Source organism: Chelonia mydas, chromosome 11 (genome assembly GCF_015237465.2).
Source record: "Chelonia mydas isolate rCheMyd1 chromosome 11, rCheMyd1.pri.v2, whole genome shotgun sequence".
NCBI lineage: Eukaryota > Metazoa > Chordata > Testudines > Cheloniidae > Chelonia > Chelonia mydas.
In genome coordinates this window covers 58,824,444-58,850,462 of record NC_051251.2, presented here as the reverse complement: position 1 = coordinate 58,850,462, position 26,019 = coordinate 58,824,444, and the positions used below count along the sequence as shown (strand labels likewise).

Genomic DNA, 26,019 nt, shown 5'->3' with positions numbered 1-26,019 from the left:
AATGCTGGTGTGCCCTTCGGCTCTGTCATTGCCATAGCAGCTGATCCCGTTATCAAGTTTGGTACTGCCGTTGGCCTCTGTGCCAGTACTGCCTCCTAATATTGGATGAGAGTGTATCTCACTTGGTTCTGCCAATGCCGATTCTATATTCCCTCACTGGCATTGATGCCGCCCCTGTGTTGCAGTCTGGATGAGTCCAATTGTTTGCTTGCCCCGTCGGGGCTGGTTCCCCCATTGTCTCTGAATCTCTGAGACTCCTTGAGATCCAGATCAGGGTCGTATTCCCCTTTGTCCCCTGATAAGCACTAGAGACTATCCTCGGATCACCATTGGTACGGAGAATGGCATTGTTCCCTCAGTCGGGAGAAGAGCTGTTTGGCCTGGTGCCTACTGGCCACCAATGCCATATCTGTTTGCCAAGTAGCCTCCTTGGAAGTTCCCAGATCTTTGAGGTCCCATTCTTAGACCCACTTCACAGTGATATCGCCAGTCCCATTGGGGGTTCCCTTTCTCAGATCAGTTACAAGCAACTGCTGAGCCCGTTCCCTCTGGGCTTCCAGGGTTATCCCAAATGGATCCTGGGGTTCAAGAACAGGATCCATCATTGACACAGCAAACCACTTCTTCATCCTCTCTGGATGACTTTATTGTGCTGGGCTTTCTCTCGATGCCTGAGGACTTTAAGTCATATCAGTACCTCCTTAGGCATATGGCCACCACCGTAGGCATTCAGGCTGAATTTTCTGCAGGAGAATATGCATAAGCTGTTGCATATTGTCCAGTCATTCACTCTAGAGAGAGAGTAGCCTTCCTGATAAATGAGGATCTCTTGGATCCTGCAAAGGCCATCTAGAGTGTTTCTGCTTCATTGCCTCCCTTGGCAAAACATGCAGTAAAGCGGTACCTGTCCCTGTGACGGGGTGTGCCTGGCCCTTTGTGGCCTCCTGCTGGAGGCCCTGTAGTTCTTCTACACCCCATCCCAGGAAAGAGCATTGAAGGTGGGTCTTCCACCTCTGTCAACAAATACATCTGATATGTGAGATTCCCTATGGTCACCCTGGCAACTATATTCCCTATGTTATATTACAGTAACTGTTTTGCTGCCCTGACTATAGGCACTGACTCTGTAGGTGCTCCGGGGCTGGAGCACCCACAGGGAAAAATTAGTGTGTGCTCTACACCCACCAGCAGCCAAGCTCCTCCCCCAAGCTCCCCACCTCCTTCTCCTCCTCCTCCCCTGAGCATGTCGCATCCCCGCTCCTCTTCCTACCTCCCAGCGCTTCCTGCTCGCCACCGGCATGCTGGGAGGGATGGGGGAGAAGTGGGAACGTGGCATGCTCAGGGGAGGAGACGGGGAAGAGGCAGGGCCAGGGCAGGGATTTTGGGAAGGAGTCAGAGTTGGGATGGGGACTTTGGGGAAAGGGTTGGAATGGGGATGGGACAAGGGTGGAGTCAGGGTGGAGCCAGGGGCAGAGGGGAGTCCAGCACCCACCAGCGGGAGCAGAAGTCGGCACCTATGCCCTGAGCTTTCAGGACATTTATTTCCACATAGCAATTTTGAGCCCGAGGAGATTTCTCCAGTTTGTTGTGATGGACTGGCTCTATCAGTACACCGTGCTCCCTTTTGGTCGGTCTTCTGTTCCCTGGGTTTTTACCAAATGCACGATTGTGATGGCAGCATACCTTAGTAGGAGGGCAATTCATATCTTCTTTCCATATCTGAACAATTAGTTACTGAGGGGCAAGTCCAGAGAAGAAGTTCTCTCTCATGTTTAGTTCATGCTACACTTACTTGATCCTTTAGGTCTTGTCTTAAATAGTGGGAAGTCAACATTGGTTCCAACTCATAGATTCATAGATATTTAGGTCAGAAGGGACCATTATGATCATCTAGTCTGACCTCCTGCACAACGCAGGCCACAGAATTTCACCCACCACTCCTACAAAAAAAAACCTCACACCTATATCTGTGCTATTGAAGTCCTCAAATCGTAGTTTAAAGACTTCAAGAGCAGAGAATCCTCCAGCAAGTGACCCGTGCCCCATGCTACAGAGGAAGGCGAAAAACCTCCAGGGCCTTCCAATCTGCCCTGGAGGAAAATTCCTTCCCGACCCCAAATATGGCGATCAGCTAAACCCTGAGCATATGGGCAAGATTCATCAGCCAGATACTACAGAAAATTCTTTCCGGGTAACTTGGATCTTACCCCATCTAAAAACCCATCACAGGCCATTGGGCCTATTTACCATGAATATTTAATTACCAAAACCATGTTATCCCATCATACCATCTCCTCCATAAACTTATCGAGTTTAATCTTAAAGCAAGATAGATCTTTTGCCCCCACTACTTCCCTCGGAAGGCTATTCCAAAACTTGATTCCTCTGATGGTTAGAAACCTTCATCTAATTTCTAATCTAAATTTCCTAGTGGCCAGTTTATATCCATTTGTTCTTGTGTCCACATTGGTACTGAGTTTAAATAATTCCTCTCCCTCTCTGGTATTTATCCCTCTGATATATTTATAGAGAGCAATCATATCTCCCCTCAACCTTCTTTTAGTTAGGCTAAACAAGCCAAGCTCCCTGAGTCTCCTTTCATAAGACAAGTTTTCCATTCCTCGGATCATCCTAGTAGCCCTTCTCTGTACCTGTTCCAGTTTGAATTCATCCTTCTTAAACATGGGAGACCAGAACTGCACACAGTACTCCAGGTGAGGTCTCACCAGTGCCTTGTATAACGGTACTAAAACCTCCTTATCCCTACTGGAAATACCTCTCCTGATGCATCCCAAGACTACATTAGCTTTTTTCACAGCCACATCACATTGGCAGCTTGACTGAGTTTGAGAGCATTTTTGCCGACTGACCAATTCCACATGGGTTCGCTGTGTATGTCTGGGAGTGCAGTTTCAACCCTCAACCACAGCGCACGTATGGCTGCATGCACACAGGTAACCAATATGTTAGGTTGTGCCTTCGTCCCCTTCAAATGTTGCTGAAGTTGGTCTATCATCCGAACCGTCGTTCCTTGGACAGACTGGTCTGACTTGCCCGGCCAATCCTGAGCTCCTTACAGTGCTGGATAGTTCAGGGCAATGGGTGGTAGGGTGTTCCTTTTATTGAATCTCCACCAACCAGGACTTTGGACACCAATGTCTCCTTAATAAGTTGGGGAGTGCATCTGGGATTGTTGAAAGTTCAAGGCCTTGATTGGAACAAGAAGCTTCTCTGCATATCAACTTTCTGGAGCTTTGTGCCAAATACAGTGCCTGTAACGCCCTTAAAGATTACATCAGGGACTAGGCAGTGCACATCCTTACCAACAGTACCACCATGATGTATTATGTGAACAGATGTAGGAGCAGTCTGCAGCATGCTGTGTCAAGACATGATCAGGGTCTGGCAGTTTTGTGCTAGGGAAAACATTACCCCCATGGCCAATCACTTACCTTGCAGACCACTTCAGCAGAAATTTCTCCCTGAATCACGAGTGGTCTCTGAAGTCCAGCATTCTGCAGTACATCTTGACAGTTTGGGACATATTGATGATTGGCATGTTTTCCTCATGAGACAATAAGAAATGCTGTCTGTTTTGCTCTCGAGGGGATCTCAGTCCAGGCTCCAACTGATGCCTTTCACCTGAGCTGGGAATCAGCACTCTGGTAAACTTTTCTTCCAATCCTGATCATCCCTCAAGTCATTCTCAAGCTGAAATGAGGAGGAATGATGTTTGGAGGCTGTCTGGCAAATCTTGCTTAATAGTAGAAAGCTTTCCACCCAAGTGTCCTGGTTGGCCAAATGGAAGCAATTCTGGATATGATTGTTAGCCTGGGGAGGTCAACTGATGCTGGTTTGTATTCAGAATATCTTGGAGAACCTGCTATACCTTTAGTCTTCTGGTTTGCACTTAGTTTGTTGACAGTGAATCTGGCAGCAATTCTGGCTGGCATCTGGCAGCAGTTCTTCCACTCATCCATGCGAAGTCAGTGGTTTTCAAACTCCATGCCAGTGAAGTTCTTGAAAGGCAACACTCATCTCCACGTGCTGGTTAAAGAACTGGTTCCTTTGTGGGACCTTAATGCTGTCTTAATGGCTCTCATGGGACTTCCATTTGAGCCTCTGGCAACTTCTTTCTCCCTTGTGTGTCGGAAAATTGCTTCCCCTTTGGTGGTAACAGCTGCAAGGAGAGTGTGAGAGTTGCAGGCTTTGATGGCAAAGCTTCCTTACATGCAATTTTCCAAAGACAAAGTAACCCTGTTGCTCTGCACCCTAAGCTTTTTATCTAAAGTGGCTTCTCGGTTTCACATGAACCAAGTTCTATATCTAGCAATGTTTTTTCCCTAAGCTACGTTCAAGCCCAGATGAGCACACACTGGATGTCATGCAATATTTAGCTTTTTACCTGGATAGGACTAAACATTGCCGTTCATCTTGTCCGCCTGTTTCGTATGCGGACTGAATGAAGGGGTGAGCGCGCTCTCTTCACAGACTCTTCCAAGGTGGATAACTCCCTTGCATCATGACAGCATACAGAGTAGCTCAGACTATGCCTCCTCAAAAGATGCAAGATGATTTCACAAGGGCCCCGGCAATGTCGATGGCTTTTGTAAGTGAGGTTCCTATATTGGATATTTGCAGGGCTGCCACTTGGTCCTCTGTGCATACATTTACAGACCACTATGCCATTATTACTGCATCCGGATCAGATGAAAACTTTGGGAAGGCAATCCTGCAGTCCTTGTTTAAATAGACTCAGAGCCCCACCTCCTGCTAGTATTGCTTGAGTCACCTACATGGAATACATAGCTGCATCTAGTCAAAGAAGAAAAAATGGTTGTTTTGAGATGTGATGTAGACATGTATTCCATTCCACAACCCACCCTCTGTCTCCCCTGCCTCAGAGTCCGTACTTTTAATATTCAGTGTGAAGAAACTGAGGAGGTTCTGGGTGGCACTGCCCTCCTATAGACAGGGGAGGGGCTAGGGCCACAGGGTGCAAATGCTGCCCCTACTGGTAGGTAAAATTCTCCAGGTTTGTCTGGGCGTGTGCACACTGTATAGAATACCCATCTGCATAACACCTTGAAGAACAAGTCACAGTACAGGTAAGTAACTGTTTTATCTTGTGCCTGTTGATTTCAATAGAAAATTAATCAGGGCTTTATTTGGCTACAGTTAATATTTCCAAAAATTAAAATGTATTTTAAAAATGAATTTTGAAAAGTGTTGAAAAATACTTGGCATTGTGTGTTTCTGTCTGTCTGTCTCTCTTCACACCCCCCTCCGCCCCCCCGTGGCAGTGTTGCTATTGTCCCTAAATGGTGCGAGGTTGAAAAGTTTAGTTTTAAATTGTTGCATGACAATTTACTGTAAGCTGACTGACAAACTATTCCTAATTGCAAAACTGACACCATGAATGCACATGTCCTCTGCAGATTTTCCTTTCCAGAAAACGCAAAAATCGACAGCGAGATCCAGCACTGGATCCAGTGCGCAAGTGCTTCCTTTGGGAAATTACTCCAGTGCGTTTTCAGACCATTACCTACGGCAGGACCCCAAGATCCTGGTTTATAAGACAATTGTTATTCCTATATTCCTTTATGGATGTGAAGGTCCTTTCAACATCACCTCAAGAGTCTGGAGATGTACCCACAATGATGCCTTCGGAGGTTCCTTCACATCAAGTGGGAAGATCACTGCACTAACACCAGCATCCTCGCTGAAGCCATTTTCCCCAGCATTGAACCAATGATCCTCATGCACCAATTCTGCTGGGCTGGACATTGTGTGCGGATGCCAGAGTCTCACCTCCCAAAACAAGTCCTTTTACTCTCAGCTCACCCATGGTGGTCAAAGGAAATGCTACAAAGTGTATCAAGACAACTGATGTGGACATCACAAGCTGGGAGAGCATGCCACCAGCCAACCCCAGTGGTGCCATGTCCTCCATCAGGCAGTGGCCCATTTCAAGGAGAAGCGCCTTGCCTTCAAAGCTGAAAAGAGAGAGAGAGAAGGATGGAAAAAGAAGAAAACTTTCTCCCAGCTGGCAGCTAGCCCACCAGGAAATGTCTGTACCTATTGAGGGCAGATCTGTGGTTCCAGGATCAGACTCCTGAGTTGTCTCAGGACCCATATATAAATCCGTGGTAGAGATCATCCTCAAATCAAGGGATTGCTGATGATGATGCCAAGTTACTTTGTTTTAAAAACAATTAAAAATATTTCGTTTCGAGGAACAAGAGATGGTAGGCCAACTCTTTCTAATTATTTCTCTTCTGGCACCTCCTGAACCTGGCTCCCACTATTTAGTCAAAGGGTTTCTTTGCTTGTCCTTGGGAGATAAAAGCAGAACCCTTCTGGAATTTCTTTGATTAGCTTTAACATTTTGTAATATAATTAGCTATAGATGTATATTGTTACATTTCTAAATATTCTGGCTATACCACTCGTGTAGCTATATCAATATTCAGCAAAGGTGCAAACAAGTTTGTAATGACTTAAACAAAATAAAAGTCATTTAATTAATATTATTTTGCATCAATATAGAGGTCCCCTGCCCCTCCTCCCCCAAGGTAACTATTTGATTATTCTTACTTCCTAGAGAAAGGTCCCCATCTAACAGCTGAAAGCAAGATAAGTGCTGGGAATGGGGAGGTGGAAAATGTGGGAAGGTTACTTTATACCGCTTTGTAAGAATCTTACTAGCAGAGGAAGTGGGGCTACTGATCTACCATCTTCTGACAGGTGTGAAGTCCAAACATTTATAGTAAATATAGGGAAGCAGAGCTGACATTAAACCACTAAAGTCTGCAAAAACTTGTTAAAAACAAGTTTAGAAAACTTGACAAAAACTGACCACCTCCTGTCTTTCTATGCAATGAAAAGTCCCCCCCATTTTGTTGTCATGCTTTTCTAAATAAGGCCAAACTCCTCTCTCCCCCCATCCCCATGCAGACTTCAGGGGAAGCCACATACATGCATCAGAGGGCAGGATTTGGCTCAATGTTTATAAAGGGCTATTCTGTTTCACACTCCTATACATACTGTCTCCCTAATCCTTCCTCAGAGACATACCTGTATTTCCTCTCTGTACTTCAAAATTTTACCATGATACTGTTGATCCTTTATTTGTTATCAATATATCTGCCTATCTTATACTGTCTGTTCATCAACAGCTCACCTGCTTACCTAAGATTACATTGAAAAAGAGCATGCTACAACAAAATCCAAATGTTCCCAGCCTGGGTGCAATTGATATACCTGAATCTCCATTCTACCAGCCTATAGAATTTGCAGTGCCTGATACAAATCAATTTCTAGATGGACAAAACTTTTGTTGTTTGGCATTTACAGTAACCTATTTTTATACACCCATTCTTGATTATGGTTAGCAGAGACCAATATTGTTTGCAAATTTTGTGCTTTTGTTTCTTCTCCTCTTGGGTGTGAACATTTTTCTGGGAAAATACCAAACAAGGTATCAATAAAGAAATGACGATAAAGCCAAATATGTGTACAACCTCAAAATTAGAAATATTAATTGAGCTTCAATGCAAAATTCTGTTCAGCTGTTATCTCAGCCTTGATAGAGTAAAATATTTGTGTCGATACAACAACACACTCTCTCATATTTGTACTAGTAAAGGTACTTCAGAGCATTCAGGCTAGAGGGAACTGTAGGTTCAGCAAGACAGTGGGCTTTTCATATGGATGAACTAACTAGCCAATCCAAAAAACTGACAGGCTTCTGGCAGGCTTCCTGTTTATGTACAAGTCCAGAAGATGAAAGACATTCCTGTCCATCCAAGCATAAGGTTGATGCAAGGTCTGCATGGTGCACTTCAGAAAATAAGATGACAACATTTGAAATGGAGGACAGTTGAAGCCAACTACCATATTTTAAAGTCTTGTCAAGGTACTTAAATTGTAATATTTAACTCTGGATACCCAAGCTAATGGTTGTGTTGAACAAGTCAACATATAATGACTACTAGTATTTATGGATCGTTTCAGTATAGATTTTTTTTTTAAAGGAAGAAGATACCATTGCAACTCTATATACAAACAGAAAAAAAACCTATTTAAAATGTAAGATGTTTCATTTTTTGAGAGCAAAATTCTCAAACATAGCAAAGACTCCTTAAACTATAATAATTATTAATAATTTTTGGCTCTTATGGCATTTTTCATTAGTGGATCTTACAGTGCTTCAAATCTTTTATATATTTATCCTTTCAGCATACCTCCGAGGGAGGAAAGTATTCCTCCATTTTATAGTTACTGACAAAATCCCAGGTAGTCTTCAATCATCCTAAATACATGTATTTTTAGTAAAAACATTTATAAACCAATTGTCCTCTACTTTCTCCTTATCCCCTTCCCACCCCAAAAAATTATATTTAAGTAGAAGAAGGTCAAACTTTTATTGGCGGTTCCAATGCTATAAGTGACTCATTTAATCAGAATCATGTTGGCTTATGGTGATAAAAATTAGTTTTTAGCCTTGTGGAGTTACCAAAGGGATTACTTTCTTTTCTCTACAAGTACATTCTTGGGAAGTCAAATAAAAATATTGTTGTTATTTAAACATCTTTCCCATATTTGTGTGACTATATATTTAGTATATGTACACATGAGAAAAGATGAAGGTGTTCGATACAAGTCATCCAAGACTTTTTAGCCAATATAGAAATGGTGAACTACTTCAATATAGATTACAATATTATACAATATATTGTATATTCAATACAATACAATATAGAAATGGTGTGCATTTTAACAATCTTCTGATATTTTAATAGTTCCTTCTAATTTATCAAGACATTTATGTGACCATCACATTAATATCTGAGTGATCTCAAAAGGTTTCAGCTTGAAATCCTAGTTTGTATAATTGTAGAAAGATTTCTTCCTGGGCCGCAGTTTTTGGATGTATCTGAGAAGTTGTCCTTTCAGTCCAAAAGCTATTCTGTATGGTTGATGGGTCTGATATTGTCCTATTGAAACTTTGCCACTGAATTCAACAGGGAAAAAATCAGGCCCCTTGATGCTTTGAGAACAAAATTGTTCACTTTAAAATGTGGTTTTGTTAGCCATATGTAATACTGAATATTTTGGGGGGAGTCAGGAATAGGTGACAATTGAAAAATAAAATTGCGGTGATCCTAAGAGAAGAAGTAAGTATTTTCACATACTGTGTAGACTTATGACTGATTGAGGAAGAAAGGTTAGGCAGCAATGTAAATTATTGTTCTAGCTGTAGATTTTCGAGGTAGGTAATTTTTAGAACTTCTGTGCACAGAAAATATCAAGTTGAAACATGCGATGGGAGAATTGCTATTGAAAAGGAACAGTGTATCATGCTAAATATCATGCAGATTGGACTTGAGCAAATACAATTTAAAATAAATGGAAATAATTTTCTCCTTCTGCTTACCTGCCAAGATTTAAATTCAGGGTTCAGTTTTTCTTCTACAACAGCTGATCACGTTACAAACAGTATTTTCCTGTGTCTCTTGTAGAAGATCAAAATTCATGTCCGTTTCAGTAGAAACAATTAACCTTGACCTGTGGTTCATAGCACATTAAAAGCCCCAATTCGTGTTTTAAAGAGTGAGGAAGAAAGTAGGAAAACAAAATTTGACCTTAAAATGCAACTGATTTAAGGACAGTAAATGGTTCCCCCTCAGCCCTTCCCCATTTCTTGCTCGTGAAAGGGACTTTGTACCTGCAAAGATGTGGCAATTTCTAACAGTGCCGATTGTCTGATGTGAAGTCTGAGAATTGAATAACTTGCTTTAGGTTTATAATCCCCTTATGCAACTCAGTGATGTTGGGAATGTGTTTTGTCCTCTGATTGGTGGAAACAACTGAATGTGTGAGTGGATTATTTCTGATCCTTCTGATGTATGGCTCAATTATTAGCTGACAAGATTCTTGGGAGTAAATGTGTATCAGACAAGATTCCTCTTTTCAACCTTTGTGGTCTGATGCAGTAAGGGGCAGCTTTGATTGTATGTTCCTGTAGGTAACCAAGAAATGAGTTAACCTGCAGGGTTTCTCTCCCTTTATTACTTGTCTTACCACATTTTGTTTTACCACATTTTGTTCATAAATTAAAATCTGGGTATTTCTTCCTTGTTACAGGATTTCAGCTTCCGTGTAATAGGAGATCAAAGCTAAAATATTACATATTCTCTTCAACTGCATTTACAGGCGTGGTACTGCAGAGAGACCTTAAGAACCAAGTGTGTTGGCCATTGGGGAAAGTTGGTGGGAACAAGTAACTACATAAGTTAAAGATGATTAAAAGTAGGCTTTTTATGCAAGAAAAGGGTTAAGAAGATTTCTCCTCTCCCTGGTTCTAAGGTTAGATTTCTGCGGATTAGAAAGGGGAGGATGTCCATAGATTAGCTAAGGCGGTGAGGTGATTTAGGCTACTAATAGCCCACAGATATTCTTCCTTGTGGCAATTCTACATGATTGGAACATGGTGTATACTGCAGCATTTACAGGTAAGAAATTTTACACTCTGCTGAAAGAGACAAATTGTACAGCATAGATGCATTTCTCACCTGCAACTGTGAAATTTGTTTTTGATGTCGTTGCTGTGACATAATTCTAGGTAAACCAATTTAAATGTCTTTAAAATATCTGGCTTGTACCAATGGGACCCTAATTAAACTTGTGACATCTGTTTAGTTCTTTGCCTGCTAGCTAAAGATTTGACGTTGGAAACTTGTGTAGGGGAAAAGTTGTTCCTTAATAAAAATAGGATCATGTGATTTTTGTTAACAGAATTTTGTTGACTTCAACAAATGCATTTTTTCCAAAACTTCAGAAGGCATTATGATACTGACAGGTTCTACCCAGTAGAATGAGTAATTATTCTGCTAGTAAAGATCCAGATTAATTTTCTAACTGCTTTTATTGCTGTTGTATGTAATGTAATAGACTGGTCAAATATCCCTTGCTTTGGATTTGTTTTTTAAAACAACTTTTTTTAATATCTCATTCTTATGTTGAATGATTTTGCCATGTGTGTCAATGAGTTAATTTTCATACTTTATTATACGTCAGCCAGCATGTGTTTAAGCAATAAACATGAACTAACTGTGGCTGATCTGTGTACACAAGGCCAAATTATCAGCTGAAAGAGAGTATGATGACTGCTTCACAGAACTCCACATGCACTGTAAATCGTAATTTCCTTATGTAATACTCTACCTAATCGGCAGACTCTTTGACAGTGGAACTGTCCCGATATAAACAATATTACATACATGTAGTGGAGGTAGTAGGAAATTGCTCAGGAGGGAAGTAGAAGTCAACATATATCTGAATGTAGATCAGTGCAAATAATGTGCAAATATTTTGTTACATTAACAACTTTAGCATGTGGACATCAATACCGTGGCACCATGGAATAACTTCAAGAACAGATCTCAATATTTACTCTTTTGATGTCAAAAACAGGGTAGAGTAAATCCAAAATTTTATATATATAAAAACCGTAATATTATCTTTGACTAGTAGATCTCAAAGCAGTTTACAAAGTAAGGGAAGTATGCTATGCTCATTGCATCGTTGGGAAACTGAGGCATAGCAATCAAGTGACTTGTCCAGTTTTAGTTTGTTGTTTAACAAAGCATTAGAAACTTTTGAGAAGGGCAGGTCAGTGGAAGCATGTTGTATCTGTTCTCAGGCATATACACTGCCTGCCTAACACCTTAAATTTCACCTGGAAGTGAATAATTACAGCAGGTTGAATATTCATCAAACAATTCATTAATTTTTTCAATTAAGGTTTTTGCATTTTTTCACCCTGCCCTAGTACTAATTTGCAATCTACAAAGAGCTAAATTATCTAGGTCCTGGTAATCTTATAGATTGGCTCATCATCTTCCTCTATATTCTGCCACATCAGTGCTCAGTAGCATCACTGATATTGCAAGGCAGCTTGCAGGAGATGTAGGCAGGATTTTCTGAATGTCTGGACTTCATCTCTGGCATTTGTTCTCAGTAGAAATTCATCCGAGTTCAAATCTGGCCATGTTCAGAAAGCTCTGTAAATTTGCACCCATGTGACTAATGGTAGGTATTAGAATTTCCCTTGGAATTAGTTCCCTGCCAGTATTTGTTCTAGGTAGTTGGCTCAATAGATGCAGGAGTTCTGCATCCTGCTGTTGAAGAAACGTACTTTTTCATCCAAATTATGTGGTGTACCCAGATACTATGGTGATGGATACTTCTTAAAATGTGTGTAATGTATATACATTTTTATGCTTTTGGGAACAGTGCTACGTTGGTAGGGAGATAGGCCAAATATTCTAGTAGTTCTTTGCCATCTAATTTATTATGATCCTGGGTTGAGGAGACTCTCTGGGCTGTGACACCTGTAGAATACATGATCATACCAGTGCTAGGGCAGATTGGCAGAGTCCCAGCTGCTAATCCAGGGGAGGGCAAACTGTGGCCCGTGGGCCATATCTGGCCTGTCAGAGCTTTTAATCCAGCCCGCGGGATTGCCAGCCCCGTAGCACAGTGGGGCTAAGGCAGGCTCCCTGCCTGCCTTGGCCTTGCGCCACTCCCAGAAGCACTGCCCTGGCCTGTAGGCACCACCCCCTGCATCTCCCATTGGCTGGGAACGGGGAACCGCAGCCAATTGGAGTTTGGGTGTGGTACCTGAAGGTCAGGGCAGCATGCAGCGGAGCCGCCTGCCCAACCCCACCCCCATGAGCCACTGCTGGACATGCTCGCCATTTCCGGGAGCAGCGTGGGGCCAGGGCAGGCAAGGAGCCTGCCTTAGCCCCGCTGCGTGATGCTGCCACCCCAGAGCTGCTCAAGCTAAGCGGCGCCGGGCCGGAGCCCGCACCCCCAAACCGCTCCTCCACCCTGACCCCATGCCCTGAGCCCCCTGCCATATCCCTCCTTCACCCCAACCCCCTCCTGCACCTGAGCCCCCTGCTGCACCCCAACCCCTTGCCCTGAGCTCCCTAGCCCCCGTTGTGCCCTGCCACACCCCACACCCCCCCTGCCCTGAGCGCCCTGCCGCACCCCACATCCCCCCTGCACAGTGCACGCCCTCCTACACTCCACACTCTCTCCCGCACCCCAACCCCCTGCCACAGCCCTACATTCATGGCCCTGCATATAAATTCTCCAAATAGATATTGCCCTTGGGCCAAAAAGTTTGTCCACCCGTGTGCTAATCCCTGTAGAAGATGTCATCATAATTATCCTCCTTTCCCTAGTAGCTACCTGGGTAGGCCATGTGGTTGGATGAGTCTTGCTTGCTGCTGCTTTTTAACGGCCTGTCTTGGATCAAGGGATTTGTCTGTCCCTTAGTGGTTCCTGATTATCTTTCACCACTAGCATCTACTAAAGTCAGGCTTCATGGGTCTCACAAGTTGAAAGATTCTCTGCTTTGGCTTAGTGCCTCATACCCTGGAACAACCCTGAGGTATGTGAGTGTTCGCTGTAGCCACACTTTGCAAATTGCCACCTTTTAACCTATGAAGTGAACCTTGTGAGAAAGAGAGGAATCTGAGTGGCTGATGGAAACTTTTGATATTTAGATGTCTTCTCTTTCAAAGTAAAGTAGGAAACCTACAGTTAGAAGGTAAAAGGGCCCAGAAATCTGTAACTGGTTTTTGTCTATTGACATTCACATCTGGTATCTGACAGCTGCACAAGAGTTCCCACTCAGCTGCTGGCTACCAGTAGGCAACAGCTTTCCCAACCCAAGTTTCTTGGAAACTGAGGTCAGTGACCATAAGGCGAAAGGCAAGTTCAGAATTAGATAACATGTACAGCACTTACTTTCAGACCAATCCCGCATCCATTCTCAATTAAAACAAATGGTCTGTAAACAGGAGCTATGCATTAGTTTAATGGACAAAGGAGTAAGGGATCTGCCAGAAATTGTAAAGAGACACTGCTCTCAAAAGTCATTATCCCTCCAGAAATGCGCCTGAGCTTTATTTGCGGCATGACTTAATTATTTGACAATTATTTACTGTAGTGAAATATAGCTGCCCAGTGGGAAACCTGTAAAATATGCCTCAGATAGCTACAAATGTGGGTTTTCTTGGTTTGGGTGCCATATCTATTGCGTATACTTCATCTTAGCTGAGAAATACTCAAACCTGAGTTTCCCTTCATGAGCCAAATATTGATATCAATATTTCTTGCACAAGAGAATTCCCTATAGGTTGTAAGGAGTACGTAATTGGGCCTTCCATTGAGATGCAGTATTTTTCAACTTGCTTGTATCATAAGAGGATATAATCACGTAGCTCTGCTCCCTTATGCATTGGGCAATACATCAGCATGCAAATTTGGCTGGTGATTACAATAGTCAAGAAAATAGAGGCAGAGGGATCAGAATTCTGGTGGGAATTTCAATGTGATTATCACAGCTGAAAAGTTTTTGTTTTGTTTTTTGGTTTTTTGTTTTGGTTTTTGTTTTAGTTTAGATTTCAATAAAGAGGAATAAAAGGTACTTTTATTGGACCTAATACAAGAAGGCAGAAAACTTGAACTACTTCCAAGACTCCCCCAAAACTCTCTTCCTGACCAAGGCTTCTGGGAAAACTTATAAGGAAGGTGATATTGTGCATTGTAACATTTTTGTTCTGCTTCCATTTAGGGTTTATATTTTACCTTACCACATGTGTGTTCTCAGAATCCCCTGTCTACTCCATGGGACATATAGTGAGAAACCCCATTGTTTGAGACTTTAAATGTGGATTGGACAAAATATGGAAAAGTACAATCAGGAATGAATCCTAGCCTTAACAGTTTGGTCTTTATTGTTTACAAATTGTATAGTTTGAAAAGTGCTTTGAGATCCCTGAGGATGGAAGACTGGCTCTATAAAAATAAGTCATTATTCTTTGTCTATTATTCACCAGCTACTATAAAATTATATATATGGTAACAAATACATGGAGATAAGCATGGTCATCCTACATAACTTTAAAACTTTTAGACTACTCAAAATGAAATTTTCCAGTGTAGCTTCAACTTCTCAATGTAAACCGCAGTTCCCAGAAAGCCTGTGTGTGATAAAGGGATTTTTTTTAAACCAAGAAAATCTCTTCTCAGATGGGGTATGGGTGTCTTATCAGTATAATCTTAAAAATAAATTGCACTCAAATCTGGCTCCACATTCCCAGTTCAGAGCTGTTGAGACATATCTCCACTTCTTCAATGTCTGAATAGTTATCAAGCTACAAATGGTTTAGGACTAGTTTTCCACAATAAGAAATGAATTGGACTTCTCCACACAGATTATAGGGGTACGTTTACAGAAACATTGTCTGCCCTTCTGTGGGTGCAGTTTGCACTTGCATTTTGGAACCAGTCTGAACAGTTGCACCTAAACTGCAAATATATCACAAAATCCTGCAGTTAGTAATGTGTTTTCAGTATGACTGAAATGAATGGAAGCTAGGGGTCCTCCTATCCTGAATTCATTTACTCCTTCATATAGCATTTTCTTTCCTTCACTCTGCCACCCTGCAATAAAGGATTTCTGCATTGCTCTTTTTAAGGGCTCAGTAGTTTAGGAAGCAGGTATTTAATGATCTGTCTTACATAGCCTCCTTGGTTAAATCCCAGCATTAGGCAGATCAGCTCTGCTTAACAAAGGGGAAGACAGACTCTTAAAGGAACAGATTCAAAGTTATTGAGGAACATTAAATACCGGCACCTACAAGATACAGGAGGGAAAACCTCCGCATGTATAAAATGTATGAATAATAGTTGGAGTCATTAGAGGAAATGAAGTAGAAACTGCTCAATGTATTGTTGGGGTAGGAAAATCACACTCTGCTGGGGGAAGCCTGGGTTATGTTGTTTTTTTTTAAAAAAAACAATAAGGCATGTTTTCAAAGACTATTCTTTACCGTCTCTTGGAATAGAATTATACAAGCAGTACACGAGAACCTACCAGATCCCCAAAGGTTTAAAATGGTACTTTTCTTTGCTCCCTTATGGGGCAAATTTGTGGTGAATAGGGTATATTCAATAGTACGTTGATTAAACCATAATCAGGTATCTCTTCTGAATTCTCTCCCTGATCCCAGCTGCCTTTTCAAGATAGGGCATGACTCAAGAGAAGAAGTGCCTTTCAAAAATAGGCACTAAGAAGTGCAGTAAAAGTGACAGTAATTCCTTCTGCTTTTATAAGCAGATCATGATAATAAATCTCTTGGTGTACCTTATAAATTTCCCATCCACAGTAGTGGGAAAATGGCTGCCTTCTTGCTTTGGTAATCCAGGAGATAAACTGCAGTATATCTAACACAGGTTGGTATGGTATTTACTACTTGTACATTAGTATTGTTATTGGTTCCCTTGCTCAAATGTTTTGTGTTGCAATTCATTAATGTTTGTGAGAGGCATTACCTTTGGATTGAGCTATAACATAGGAATTTCTCAGTGGAAGGGTTTTCTTCAATGTTAATTTTATAATTGTAATCTTGGCTATACCTTGAAACCTTACGCAGAACACTGTTGAAGACACAGATCATATTAGGGTCCAGGAGACACACTAGGTTGATACAGATCTTTTACTTTTGGAGACCTAGGTTTCAAATCTGATAGATTGCATGTGACTGAACGTGGTGTGTTCGTCCTGTTCCTTCAGATTCATGGATGGCACTGAGCTGCTGGAAATGAAAAACTGAACATAAAACTTCAGTTTTCTCTAGAATAGATGATTCACTCTTCCGCCACTGTAAAATACCAGTTCTAAAAATCCTTAACTCAGTCTCCCTATAGCGACAATTGCTAAAAGAAATGGAATGGAGAGTTTCCTCTGATTTCAATCTGGGTGTGTTGTCCATTGTGTCTAATCATTAATTTAAAATGTAATCATTTGACAGATTTCATTTGCCCATATGTTGTGTACTTAAAAAAAAGTTTAAAGAACTTGTTTAAGTTGCAAGCATTTTTGAATGCCATGATTCATGCTGCTGTGGAAAGTATTTGTGTTTGATTATGGAAACACCATTTTCAGGTTTTATATCATGGGCTGCCCTAAAAGAGAGGAAAATTTTGCCTTTGATTACTAAATAATTTTAATTTTGTCTTCATTTTTCCATACAGAAAGTATAGGAAAGTCTAGATTATTTTGCAAATACTGAGATAAGATTGTTTAGGCCCCAGTCTTGCAAACACTGCTGCACATGCTTAACTTTACTCTTGCCATCAATTCTAGTGATGTCACCTGGGTACAACTGAGCATGTTTATAAGTGTTTTCAGGATCAGGATCTTAGTTCTCGAAGGCAAAGTTGTTAAGTTTTTAGGGGTGACTGCTGTATTAAGCTGCCCATAAAAATGTAAATTGGGCTTAAAGTTATCATAGAGATTGTTGGAAGGAATTTTTTGAGAAATTGAGGAAGAAATTAGTGTTTTTATGAGTGAAAACAAAAAATGGAATTTATTGGTTTTTAATGCTGTTTTTGGTGTACGCTTTACATTTCATAATTTTATACCTAAAATTTTAGAGGGATACTGTAAGGCTGTTCATGCAGTAGGTTTGATGAAAGCCTATATTAATAGCAGTGTTTGTAACTTTAATGAAATTGAAAATCACTTTGGATTTAAATGGCCTCTTTCCCTTGCTCACTGTAGCATTGAACTAGTGCAGGAGAACTAGGGTGTGGTAGTGATAAGCCTACTTTTATTGTCCAAGATGAAAGAAATACCAAGAAGTCAATACCTTGGAATGCCTGGCAAAGTCTGGAATACCAGAGCAACTTGGAGGCAATTAAACTCTTTATACGAAGACGTCTTTGCAGATTCTGGCCCTGTTAGTGGTAGGAAAGCAAATCTGATTTTCCAAATTCTTTCAATATGAATAGTCTAACGTATTAGTAATAGGAAAAGAAATTTGGTTTATTTTTAAATGTGACTCTTAACTTGACGGTTCCTGTAGACTGAAAAATGGGCTATTCATTTTTATTTTCAGATACCTTGGGGGAAACAAATTACAGCTGTCAGTGGTAGTGCATTTAAAAATGTGGCGTATGGCATGCTTTCACACGGGTGACTTATTTTTGAGGGGGCAGTGGAAACTTCATAATTTAAATACAGTGGCTTAGTGTAATACTGTAATGCAGATTTTGAGTTCATAGACACTCCTTGAAAAGATGCAACTTAAACCCTCCCATCCCACTGCAAGGAGCCAGTATAGTTCAGTCATATCTAAACTGAGTTTTGTAAAATTTCCAAAATGTGGATAATAAACTATAACAGCTTTATGGCAAATGGGGCAAACTCTTCAAAGAATTGCTAATTATGAATTCACATAAGACGACCACTAAATCTACAATTACTTTTGACTATGGATTCCCAAATTTTTGTCCCGCTAAGAGCCACATTAGCAACTTACCATGAATTGGAGGGCTGTATATGAGGCGTAAACAGATTTGAGCTGTACTGTCTGAGTGATGCCTTGTTTAATATGGTGGTAAAATTCGAACAGTTAATGGTTTGACCAGTTAAGCCTTTCCCATTAACTGCTGATAATATTAAATGTGGTCTTGCACCAAGATGTGCTACAAGCAGCCAGAGAGACTATTTTGATCAAGGTAAAGAAATGCACCTTAGCACAAGTGTCCCATGGAGAATACATCTACTTACTAATTTAAATATAGCCATGGACTACTTTTGACCTGTAGGCTGCCCATTGAGCACCAGGGCTTTGTGCACCATATTCTTCTGCTCTGTTTAAATTAGAGATGAACAAGGCTAAAAGCATTTTAATTTGAATTCCACCCTAACCTTTAGCAGTCGACATGGACTCAAACTGAGATGCAAGTCCTGCCAGTTTGGTTTTCTCGGCCCATATCTAATTTAAACTGGTTGTGATCTTGTTTTGTGACATTTGAATCTGAAACACTATTTTCATCCCCCATTGTATTTTTGTTCTACTTTCTTTCTTACAAATCGAAAGTTATTCCAACATGCTTATTCTTGTTTCCCAGTTCGGAGTCTGTTTTGTGAAACATTGCTGCTGTGAATGATCCATTCAGAGAAACGAGGAGAATCTCCTAGAAGGAAGGAGAAGATGGAGATGCTTGCAGTACATGGCCAGGAAACCGGTACAGCACATAACTCTTGTGTTCCTTTTTTCAAAACAAGAAAGAACATGCAGATTTTCTTATCAAGTCAGCAGATATTTTAAAATATTACTGATAGTATACATGACAAGACTGAATTCCAAGCAAGAACAGGATTTTTGTTTCTTTATATAGTACCAGACAGGTGTGAGTCAGGCTTTACAGGCACAATTGAGGTAAGGGCTTAAATTTTTATAAGTGAGTAGTGAATTTGGGAAGCCTGCTTTTAAATGCCTTAAGAGTCTGATTTTTTTTCAGAAAGCGCTGAGCACCTTCCCTCCAAATCGGGCACCTTTTTTAAAATTTCTCAAATTGAGCATCCAAAATCACTAGTGTTTCCCAATAATGTAGGTCAAAGTCCGTACCTCAAAAAGCTGACACTCTAAGGCACTGATTTGGCAAACAAGTACCTGAATAATTTAATTTTGAACTCAGTTAATTTAAAGCTAAGCACAGGCATAAGGCTCAAGGCCTAAAGTGATAGCAAAACCAAAATGAACTGTCAATAAATGTAGAGAGGCTGTGGACAGGAGAGCAGGAAACAAAAGAAGAGATGTAGTCTTTGTCTGGCGTAGCTATCTGCAGTGGCTCAAGCTGACTGTATTGTAGCGAGGTTGTTTTTTTTAATATAAATTTTATGTGAGGGAATGATCAGTCTGGTGGAAGAATTGAGGTTTTATGAGACATTTGAATGAGAAGGAACTTGTTTGGTGCACTAGATCAGGGAGATATTTGCAAGCATAAAGGCAGCACAGAAAAAAGCACAAAAAGGGTGTAGTGTAGAGAGAGTGCGAGAGCTAGCGAGCATGGAGCACGGGGCCTGGTGCAAGACTTGAGGCCTGAACCACAGGCAGCAAATCCAGGCTAAGCTGTGAACCAAAGTCAGGCCATGTATTAAAAGCAGGTGCTTACACGTTCGCAGTCTGATACATAAACTTGGCAAGGGTACTAAAACACAGGCACTCCTAAGAAGTACCTGTCACTGGGTATGTACGTGAACACCTTCCAAAAGATGAGCCCAGGTACACCCTGACCTAGCGCAAAATAAGAGGGTTTGACAGAAGTGATGAAGAGGGATTTTTTGCCCGAGACATCAGGAGCAAGGTACAAGGGGAGGTAACAAGCAGATGTCATGAAACCCATAAGGTAGTAAGTAAGTTTTTGTCTCAGTCGATAAATGTTGGGGTACCTCACCTTAATTCTTTGTGCAGCCAACGTGACAGAAGAGACTCCCACAGCTGACTGAGCCACTCCTTACCACTGGGCACTCATGTGTTAGTGTACTTGTAACCACAGAGACAGGGAGCCGGTATGTGTCTTGAGCGCAATAAACTTGGCCGAGTGCCTTTGTCACCGAACTGAGCCTGTGGTCTTTCTTACGTGTAACATCAAGGTCTGCTAAGTTAGCAGGCTGCACTCTCTTCCAATGCTGATAACACCGGAGCTCCAAGAAGAGAAGCTGTCATAAATGTAAAGGGAAGGGTAAACACCTTTAAAATCCCTCCTGGCCAGAGGAAAAACCCTTTCACCTGTAAAGGGTTAAGAAGCTAGGATAACCTCGCTGGCACCTGACCAAAATGACCAATGAGGAGACAAGATGCTTTCAAAGCTGGAGGGGGGAGAAACAAAGGTTCTCTCTGTCTGGGTGATGCTTTTGCAGGGAACAGAAAAGGAATGGAGTCTTAGAACTTAGTAAGTAATCTAGCTAGATAGGCGTTAGATTCTGTTTTGTTTAAATGGCTGATAAAATAAGCTGTGGTGAATGGAATGTATATTCCTATTTTTGTGTCTTTTTGTAACTTAAGGTTTTGCCTAGAGGGATTCTCTGTTTTGAATCTGTTTACCCTGTAAGGTATTTACCATCCTGATTTTACAGAGGTGATTCTTTTACTTTTTCTTCAATTAAAATTCTTCTTTTAAGAACCTGATTGCTTTTTCATTGTTCTTAAGATCCAAGGGTTTGGATCTGTGTTCACCAATGCAAATTGGTGAGGATTTTTACCAAGCCTTCCCCAGGAAAGGGGGTGTAGGGTTTGGGAGGATTTTGGGGGGAAAGACGTTTCCAAGCGGGCTCTTTCCCTGTTATATATTTGTTAGATGCTTGGTGGTGGCAGCAATAAAGTCCAAGGGCAAAAGGTAAAATAGTTTGTACCTTGGGGAAGTTTTAACCTAAGCTGGTAAAAATAAGCTTAGGGGGTTTTCATGTAGGTCCCCATCACCCAGACAGAGAGAACCTTTGTTTCTCCCCCCTCCAGCTTTGAAAGCATCTTGTCTCCTCATTGGTCATTTTGATCAGGTGCCAGCGAGGTTATCCTAGCTTCTTAACCCTTTACAGGTGAAAGGGTTTTTCCTCTGGCCAGAAGGGATTTTAAAGGTGTTTATCCTTCCCTTTACCCTAGAGTTCAGAGTGGGGAAGGAACCTTGACAGAAGCACTGAGCACCTGTAACAGCTTAGTAGCCTGGACAGTGTTACTGTGGCAACGACATTCCAGCCTTCAGCGCTTAACAACAAAGGGGAGTGAGAGAAGGAAATGAAGAGAATATGTTGTCCCTTGACTGGTTTTACTAGTGAGATGCTTGACTTGAGGCAGGACGAAGAAGCATAGTCACCCTGTGGAAGCACAAAAAAGGAAGAGAGGAAATAATAGAAAGTGTTGAAAATCGGAGTGTATTTGGGGGTGAGGGAGCAGATCAGTTTTATTTGGCCTGTGTCAGAAAATCATCTAGGAGCAGATTTACAAAGGTATTTAGGTACTTGAAGATGCAGATAGGTGCCTAGTGGGATTTACAAAGTGCCTCAGTGAATTAGATGCATAGGTCCTATTGACTTTCAATGGGAATTAGCCACATATCCTCAGACTTTCATATGTTAATATTTTCAGTTTTCTCATATTTCCTGGGCAGAGCATAGGACTTTAGAAATGATCCAATACTGCTGGAAAAATCTAGTTTCCTGTTGCATATAGGCCTGATTTTGAATAATGGTCATAAACTGATAAGGGCCAAAAGTCTTATGCCTCCTTCAGATTCTAAATAGGTCTAGATTTCCATTGTGTCTGCACACTATTCCTGTTCTCTTTATGTAGGGGAAATGGTGCTGTTTCTGATAAGAATGACTCTTTCCCCATTCCCAGCAGGTAATGTACAGGATGGCTGATAGTGGTACAGATTTATTAACTGAACTATCAGGTCAGACTGGAATGTGCATCATTATTATATATTCAGTAGCCCTTGAGATGTGGTTGGCACTTTCCGCTGTCAAGAAGAGATACAATCCCTGCCCCCAAAAGAGTTTACAATCTAAAAGAAATCCCTAAAACATGGGTAAGGCAGAGTTACTACAGTACATGGTTGGAATAAATGTCAACTTGGATTCAAACTTAGTGGGTGTGGGATGCCTATGGGGAATATGTTTCTCTGATCAGTGGACAATTGCTTGCCCTGCACAAATACAGCTGATAAGAAGGTATGTACCATAGAGCTGAGGACAGGGAACCTTTTCTTAAGGAATTACCAGTTGGGTATCTGGGACACATTATAAGGGAATGTAAATTCAAATGAATTACCTTCTCAGAGGTCTGGGCCAATACTTGGCTTTTTTGTTCAGCTGTTTGTGCTGAAATGCACTGCACTTCCTTGTTTCTTGGGCTCACGTTTAGCTCATGTTCTGACTCTCTAGTGTTACAAGAATTGAGTCTGTTCTGTAAAAGAGATGTCAATGGAGTTGGAGTGTTATACGACCTGCTCAGATCTCCCTGGCTGCAAGCTCTCCTAAAGGTAAAGTCCTCTTTGTCTGCAAGGCCAGTCTTCCTTAGGGAAGAAGGGGAGGGATAGCTCAGTGGTTTGAGCATTGGCCTGCTAAACCCAGGGTTGTGAGTTCAATCCTTGAGGGGGCCATTTAGGGATTTGGGGCAAAAATTGGGGATTGGTCCTGCTTTGAGCAGGGGGTTGGACTAGATGACCTCCTTGAGGTCCCTTCCAGTCCTAATATTCTATGAACAATATGTCCAACTGGCATCTGCCTCACTGTGCCATGCTGAGATTGTAGGTTAATTCAGATACTTCTAATTAAGGTGGAAAATCCCAGTGTACCTGGCTAATTGGGTAATACCATGCAATCACAGGGAGATTTAAGATTGGCTGCAGGTGGTGATCTGTACCCCAGTTGTAAAAGGGGGGTGATGTCCTGTTTTGTACGAATGAATGAATGAAAAGTGCTATATGAGGGTGAAATATTATTTACTATTGATTGCATTGGTGTGATGTATAATCAAGGGCTGTACATTAGCATCAGACTAAACTGGGAAGGAAATTTTTCCTGTTAGACAAAATAGTTCAAAAAACTAAGTTAAACATTTTAGCAGGAAAGTAACTTAAGGTCTGTAAACAGGTCCAATGTTAATAAAAACAAAAATAAAAAAAAAACTTCCAGGTCACTGGTCATCAACCTAGAGGATTTCCCAGTCGATTGCGATCTCTGGCAGCGCAGCGTGGCTGCCACTAAGGCAGACTCCCTACCCAACGCCGCTCCCAGAAGCAGCCAGCGTGGCCCCACGGGTGCGGGGGAACAGGGGTCTTCTTCTGTGCGCTGCTCCAGCCTGCAAGCACCACCCCCGCAGCTTCCATTGGCCGGGAGAGCTGCAGGGGGAGTGCTTGCAGAGAGGGGCAGCACACGGAGCCAAGTGTCTTCCCCCCGGGGCATGTTGGCCCCTTCTGGGAGCAGTGTGGAGCCGGGGTAGGCAGGGAGCCTGCCTTAGCCTTGCTGCACCCGCCACCGTAAGTGCTGCACTGCTGGATGTAAGTGCTGCCCGGCGGAAGGCTGCACCCCAGCCCTGAGCCCCCTCCTGGAGCCAGCACCCCATACCCCCTCCTGCACCCCAATACTCTGCCCCAGCTCAGAGCCCCCTCCTGCACCCAAACACCCTCCCAGAGCCAGCACCCTGAACCCTCAACACTCTGCCCCAGGCCGGAGCCCCTTCCTGCACTCAAACTCCCTCCTAGAGCTTGCACCCCTCACCCACTCCTGCACCCGAACCCCCACCCTAGAGCCCACACCCCCTCCTGAACCCCTACCCCAGCCCGGTAAAAGTGAGTGAGAGTGGAGGAGAGTGAGAGATCGGGTGAGGGGGAGGGGATGGAGTGAGTGGGGCAGGGCTTTGGGGAAGGGGCGGGGCAGATCCTGGGTTGCCCTTAGATTCAAAAAGTGATCTTGGGCATAAAAAGGTTGGAGACCACTGGTCTAGGTGAATAAAAATTTCCTTGAAATCGGTCTTTAAATTTGGTGATTTACTTTAGCTTTGCTTTTTGAGTAAGGATTATAGTTAGGGGAAGAAAGGAAACAGTGGAATCTTTGAGGATTTGCCATACTGGATTGGAGCACTGGTCCAGTGAGCCTGTTATCTTCCTTTGACAGCGACCTATTACAGATACTTCAGATTAAGGTGGAAAACCCCAGTGTACCTGGCTAATTGGGTAGTACTATGCAATGTCAGAGATTTAAGATTGGCCTCAGCTGGCAATCTGTTGTTAGGTCCTGAATCAGGAGGATTGATAGCCTTAATCATAAAGGCCAAGATTTTGTCATGGATATTTTCAGTAAAAGTCATGGACAGGTCATGGGCAAAAAAGAAAAATTCACGGACGCCGTGACTTTTACTAAAAATATACCTGACAAAATGGGGATCTGCTAGTCCCCACACAACTGTGTAGGGGCTAGGAGCCATCCGCAGCACGGGCAGCTCAGGGATTCCCCCGCCGGCAGCTGTGGGCTCGGGGAGGTGCCGGGGGCACCCTGCAGCTCCCTGCCCTCGCTGGTGGCACCCTGCAGCTCCCTGCCCTCGCTGGTGGCAAAGGACCCTGCAGCTCCTGATCACCGCAGGCTGAAGTCATGGAGGTTGCTGGAAGTCATGGATTCCATGACTAACTCATAGCCTTATTTATGATTTTTATTCTAGCTGGTCCTAGAAAGTCCTTAGTGGTGTGGCATTGCTGTATATGTGTATGTTTCCATGTGAATGGATCGCACCATTGAGTAGTATTGCATTGTGCCTTTTTCTTTATTATTTCACCCTATAGGTTTATGAATGCCTCCATCAATCTATCAGAAAAAAACCAGTCCCAGTCACACCCCAAGCACGTGTACTGTCTCGTGAGGTGAGATTATATAAGAGACTATATTCCTTTTTTTACCGAACCCTAATCTGTAAATTTGATTGCACATAATAATACTCTGCATATCTGTGGCGCAGTCCGTCCAAGGATCTGAGTGCCCATCACAAGCATTAATGAATGTAGCCTCGCTCCCTTGTGAGACAAGTAGTTAATCATCTCCATTGTACAGATATGGGATCAAAGGCACATAGAAGGTGTGGAATTCCCAGAATCGCATGGGCTGTGGCAGAGTGATTACGAGTCCTGTGCATTAACTGCTAGATCGTCCCTCTTCCCCAATTCAAAATCTGCCTTGTCATAAGAACTGACCATAAAGGAGCCTGGCTCAGATCTGTGAATTTTATAAGGTTTCTGATAGGATGATTTTAATCAGTTTGTGACCGAATTAGCTGGAAGCTTAATGGTTCATGCTAGAAACTTACACTGGTCATTAAATCTAGTTGTAGGATTGGAGAAGAGAATTCACTTAGTCTCTTAGCATAGAGTTAAAGAAAAGGTCTGTTTACATTACCAAATAAAGTTCACCAAATAAAGTTTACTACAGTATTTAAAATAGGAATTCCAGATGGATCCAGTTCCCACTCTCTCATCACCAGGTGGTGGAGTTGTTGCGTGGAGTCCCTCAATCTACAGAGATCAGAGAGCTGAGACGTCTTCTGCGAAATCCAAACTTGAAGGCAAGTGCTGGCCATTGAAAGGGAGTGGAAACAT

At 42.2% G+C, this 26,019-nt stretch overlaps 1 protein-coding gene across 1 annotated transcript in view; it reads left to right on the top strand.

Annotated features, from left to right (window-relative positions):
- The first annotated feature begins 13,223 nt into the window (after positions 1 to 13,223).
- Positions 13,224 to 26,019, top strand: part of MPP4 (membrane palmitoylated protein 4) — a 41,211-nt gene continuing 28,415 nt past the window's right edge. The window contains exons 1-5 of the mRNA XM_043525056.1: positions 13,224 to 14,610; positions 19,003 to 19,119; positions 22,817 to 22,914; positions 25,213 to 25,290; positions 25,905 to 25,985. Coding sequence (XP_043380991.1) covers positions 19,038 to 19,119; positions 22,817 to 22,914; positions 25,213 to 25,290; positions 25,905 to 25,985 — 339 coding nt within the window. The 5' untranslated portion in view covers positions 13,224 to 14,610; positions 19,003 to 19,037. The remainder of the gene's footprint in view (positions 14,611 to 19,002; positions 19,120 to 22,816; positions 22,915 to 25,212; positions 25,291 to 25,904; positions 25,986 to 26,019) is intronic.